Source organism: Pelophylax lessonae (assembly GCF_965119305.1).
Source record: "Pelophylax lessonae genome assembly, chromosome: 4".
Classification (NCBI taxonomy): domain Eukaryota; kingdom Metazoa; phylum Chordata; class Amphibia; order Anura; family Ranidae; genus Pelophylax; species Pelophylax lessonae.
In genome coordinates this window covers 54,752,242-54,757,883 of record NC_138771.1, presented here as the reverse complement: position 1 = coordinate 54,757,883, position 5,642 = coordinate 54,752,242, and the positions used below count along the sequence as shown (strand labels likewise).

At 38.8% G+C, this 5,642-nt stretch overlaps 1 protein-coding gene across 1 annotated transcript; it reads left to right on the top strand.

Annotated features, from left to right (window-relative positions):
• Positions 1–1,713: 1,713 nt before the first annotated feature.
• Positions 1,714–4,240, top strand: LOC309552499 (neurogenic differentiation factor 4-like; the record flags this gene model as incomplete). The annotated part of the gene is made up of 2 exons (XM_082253468.1): positions 1,714–2,556; positions 4,145–4,240. The coding sequence occupies 2 exons, from the start codon at positions 1,714–1,716 to the stop codon at positions 4,238–4,240; spliced, it is 939 nt and encodes a 312-aa protein (XP_082109594.1).
• Positions 4,241–5,642: the final 1,402 nt, after the last annotated feature.

Sequence of the window (5,642 nt, the reverse complement as noted above, 5' to 3'; positions counted from 1 at the left end):
ACATCACTCACCTAATGTCACCCCCAACGCTGATGGCGAGGGGCAGGGGAGGGTCAAACAAGATCCTACACAGGCAACTGACATCCTCCTTATCAAATGATGACGCCATTGGTCGTTAGAACGCCAGCTAGAAGGTTGTAATGGGGCACAATGAAAACCTGTGACCTAATGTTGGGCGGCACAGTGGTGTAGTGGTTAGCACTTCCACCTAGCAGAAAGAGGGTTGCTGGTTCAAATCCCAACCAAGACACTACCTGCCTGGAGTTTGTATGTTCTCCCTGTGCCTGCGTGGGTTTCCTCCGGGTACTCTGGTTTCCTCCCACACTCCAAAGACATGCTGGCAGGTTAATTGGATCCTGTATAAAAATAAAAAAAAAATTGGCCCTCTGTGTATGTATGTGAGTTAGGGACCTTAGATTGTAAGCTCCTTGAGGGCAGGGACTGAAGTGAATGTACAATGTATATGTAAAGCACTGCGTAAATTGACAGCGCTATGTAAGTACCTGAAATAAATAAATTAAATAAATAATAAGTAACTAAAAGGCAGCCTTCATACAAATGCTGACTTGTATACAATTTTTAGGCATTTTGCCAATGCACCCCTGAAGAAACCTCCAGGCACCCCGAGGTGCCTGGGCACTCTGGTTGAAAAATGCTGAGCTAGGAGTATAGTGTCCATGACGGAGGTTGGAAAATCAAACTTATTAATAGCATTTATAAGAGAGATCTGTGCATAAACATGCATGCTTGTATCTGCTGAGCGTGAATTTGTGTTAATTTAGTTATTGAAACACCCATCTCCTGTGAGAACTTCAGTTATGGACAGGGAGAATGAAAGCCATCTAGTCAATCCTTCCTCTGAGATTCGTTAGCCGTGGAATATCCGCAGACTCTAAAGTATCCCTAGACGAATGATTATGTTTCTAAAATTATGCAATTTTTAAAAATAACAAAAATTATATATTATCATAATTTAGAATAATATGTGAAGTATGATAGGTAGCTAAATAGATAAATATCAGAAAGCGCTACTCTTTTTTTCTGTGATAAAAATATGTTAGCCAAAATAGAAGATGTTCACTAACAGAATACAGATGTGATAACTCAAGCATCGTGTGCCTGCAGTAAATCAAAATGTCATGCTGATAGTCTGCTGCACTGAATCAATAATTTGATCATGTTACAATCTGACAAATATCATATAAAAAGCTAAAATAAAATAAAAACATATATTTTATATATTTATTTTATTTAAAATAAAAACATATATTTTATAAATGGTGTATTTTATTATAGCATTTATAGCATTGTATTGCATTTGAAAAACATTACTATTATTTGGGAAAACCATTCATTTTCTTCTATTAAATTAATTTATTGTTGGAGATGGAACGATGGTAATCAACAGCTTAAAAATATTGTTTAAACTTCAGCTCATTATGCTAGTAATTAACTTAAATGTCTTTACCGTACAGGTCACATAGGTAATTGACCTCTTTAGCCCATTTTTAGTTCAATTTCGAGGGGCTAAAATGCACACTTGGTACTGTGGGAAACTTTTTCCCAAGACCCCCTACTCAGTCCCATTAGACTTTGAAGTGTGGATGGTGCCAGCAAAGGTGACAAATCACACCTCTGCCTTGAGGATAAAGCCTAGGCAGCAGAGGCTACAGCCAACATTCTACCACACTCTCTCCAGAGTAGCACACAGCCATGGATCTCTGTCCAGCACAACTGCAGTTCCAGGAGAACAGACTGATTCCAGGGTGTACTCCACATCAGCAATGGGGGTATTCTGATTCTGAAGGCTACAGCAGCCTTTCCCCAACATCCTCCATTGACTCCTTCAGCTTCTCTCCTCCATATCAGTCCTGTGCCTTCTCTGAAGACCCTTACAGCAGTATCCAAAAAGGCCTGTCCCAGCCAGAAAACCTACGAACCAAAGAGAAACAAGCGCCAACCAAGAACAGCCACAGGTTGAGAGACAGGACTTTGTCAAACCAAAGGCAGAGTGCCAGCGAGAGGGAAAAGATGAGGATGAGAAATCTGTCTACAGCCCTCCAGCACCTAAGAAGATACTTGCCGGCTGCAGTGGCCCCGGTTGGCAAAACTTTGACGAAAATTGAGACATTGCGCCTGACCATTCGCTACATTTCCCATCTCTCTGATGTCCTTGGCTTGGATGATGAGACTTTGGAAAAAAGAAGGGAAGAAAGGCTCAGAAGATCCAGATGCCCAGTTGGCTTAAACTGCTGCCAAGGTGAAATGCATGAACTCTGCTCAATGACTGGTGCAGAAGTGCCACACATCCCCCCTCATTCCATGGCTTCCTCAAGAATGTGCCCAGAAGCAATGAGAGAAGAAGGCATGGACACAAACTGCTTCTTACCAGCCATGCCCTCTCCTCACTTCTCAGATCATGGACTTCCTGAAGAGTTAGATAGCTTCTCGCCATGCGCACTGAGCTCCACTCCAGTTCATACGTCTACAGTGGCAGACCTGAAAGAAGGCATGTCTTCAAACCCTCCAATTTCTCCCGACCTGGGATTTTGTCAGGTATGTATCACCATTACTTCCCTGAAACCAATTCACAAAGCTGGTGTACTATTATTGATTAGATGTTTACATTATAAACATTCGATTTGTTAGTGTAAGAAACATGTTAGGTAATATCAGTTATGGCAAAGGCTTCTCTTGGGTTGTTGTATGATTAGACGTACCATTTAGTTTTGGATACAATAAACCCTCTATGCCTCGTGCCATAGTGGGGATTTACTAAAACTGGAGAGTGCAAAATCTGGCACAGCTGTGCATAGAAACCAATCAGCTTCTAGGTTTTATTGTCAAAGCTTAATTGAACAAGCTAAAATTAGAAGCTGATTGGCTTATATGCACAGCTGCACTAGATTCTGAGTGCGCCATTTTAGTAAGGGCTCTTTCACACGGGCGTTCCGTGTGTCCGTATATCATCCTATTTTTTTGCGGATGATATATGGACATAATGTATGTCAATGGCATTGCGGATGTCAGCGGATGACCATCCGCTGACATCCGATTTGCGTCCTTTCAGTTCTGTTCCGTTTTTTGGAACGGAACAGAACCCTATTTTTTCTTCCGTTTAAAAAACGGAAAGGACGGTAAATCGGATGTCAGCGGTGTCATCCGCTGACATCCGCAATCCCCATAGACATACATTATGTCCGTATATCATCCGCAAATGGATGGGATGATATGCGGACATACGGATCGGATTACACAAGTGTCATCCGTGTCCGTAAAAAAAAAGAAGTGCCGGAGCGGACCGCTCTGTGTGAAAGAGCCCTAGATCTCCCCCAGTGTTACTAGTTCCTATTGTGTTGATTGGTTGCATCCCTACTTACACAGTGACTGCTTTTACAATGCATAGGCAATGGTGCCCTTCAAGCTATAGTATTTTCTGTGCAGCAATTTTAAAAATACTATTTTTACAGTAGTTTAAGGCGCTATATTTAAATAGTCATTTACAAAGAAGTGCCTTGCCATGTAGTAATTTGCCAGTTAGACACTATGGGGTTGATTTACTAAAGACAAATAGACTGTGCACTTTGCAAAGTGCAGTTGCACACTGCAAGAGCGGTTGCTCCAGATCTTAGTAAATGAGGTAAAGCTTCACTTTGCAAAGAGTACCCAATCACATGCAAGGAAAAAATCTGTTTTTTTTATTTTATTTTCCTTGTATGTGATTGGGTATTCTTTGCAAAGTGAAGCTTTACCTCATTTACTGAGCTCTGGAGCAACTGCACTTGCAGAGTGAAAATGCACTTTGCAAAGTGCACAGTCTTTTTGCCTTTAGTAAAATAACCCCTATGCCTTATCCCAGTAGAGTTCCTAATTCTTAAGTGCCAATTCTTACATTAGAAGCCCACAGAAACCAATCCAAATTGCTTCTTTTACTAGTCTGACTTCAAGAAAATTAATTATAATTAGCACTTAAAAATTAAGAACTCTTTACTCAATGAGGCCAAAAGTAACACATTGCAGTTATCAGATTAATTGGTGCAATGTTAGCAAACACTGTACTGATACCATGCATGAAGTAAAATCTTAATTAAAGTTTATATAAAGCTATTGTAAATTTAATCAAACCATTTCTTTCTTCCCCTAGGATATCATTGATGACATGTGGGATGAGCTTGAAAACAAAGACCAATGGGCCCCATTTCAGAACCAACAAGCAGCCCAGATGCAAGCTTTCTGTTGAAAGCAATTTTCTTTCACATTCAATTTATGGACTTTCAACTCTCTTGTGCATATGTAAATACTAAATATTTTATATATGTTCAATTCATATATTTATTGCTTATACTTCATATTTACTAAATATTTATTTATATATAAATATATAATGTAATATATTGTTCTATATTCTATTTTACCATATTATTATTAAAAAATATATTACAAATAGTCATTTTATTATTCTTGTACTAAAGAACTACACTTGCAGGCCCATCTACAGTTAATGCTACAATGTGGTCATTGCCAGATCACTCTTTGAGATATTAGCACAGGATGTTTCCAATTGGTTTCTAGCTGTGATGTCATGTGTCCCATTGAAGTAAATGACTGGAAACACAAGGGGAAGTGTTGGCTCAATATTGATGGCCACATTGTAAATGTATCTCTTTTTATATCACAACACTGATTATACCTAAAATAAATCTACTTTTAATGAATTCAGACTGCTGCATATTACTTACATCATTGATTGCAATATAACCTCAACATAATGGCCGCCTTGAATTGGTATTATGTTCAGAAATTATTGATTGCCTCTAAATTTAGCAACACAAAGTTAATGGAATGGTCTCTGTCACCTCAATTTAACGTGCAAAAGAGTTCTATTAATCTCTCCCAATTAGATAAACATGTAAGTGCATTCTCTGGCAGAGAATGAGTAGACAACATTAATTCAGAGATTGGGGCTGATTTACTAAATAAGTAGAGACTGTTCACCTTAGTAAACTTTGCAAAGTGAATATTCAATGAGGTTAGTAAATAAGGAGAAGTTGTGTTTATGCTAATTATCCAGTTGGTCATCCAGTGTAAGCAAAAATCGATTATTTTTTAAATTCTCGTAAATTGGAACTAAATGTAAAAAATATGTGTAAACAAAAATCTATTTTTTAAAATGTCTCTTAAAGTTGAACCAAATGTAAAAAATACAAAATTGCCAACAAGCATGCTGTTTATTGGAGAAGAGACATGCAACGCCTCTTCTGCAATAAAATAAACGTACCTGACTATTTGCAATCCTCTGCTGAAATTACACTGAGCTGGACATGTACAGCTCAGTATACATTCCGGCACACTGCAAGTATGCTGGCATGATGACACTCCTATGCATGAGCAAGAGTGATGTCACCCCACTCCAGCCAATCAAAATAGGCAAAGACACCCAGCAGAACATAGGGAGAAGATGCTGATGCTGGCGAGAAACCTTGAGTCAGACTATTAAAACTAAGGTAGGTACATGTGTAGAAAAAAAGCAAGAAATACCGCGCTGATAACCTTAACCGAAGATCATAAATAAGCAGCCAACACAGCAGAGGATAGTCTGTATACAAAATTAAAATATTAACAAAAAGGAGAGACAGCGCTCA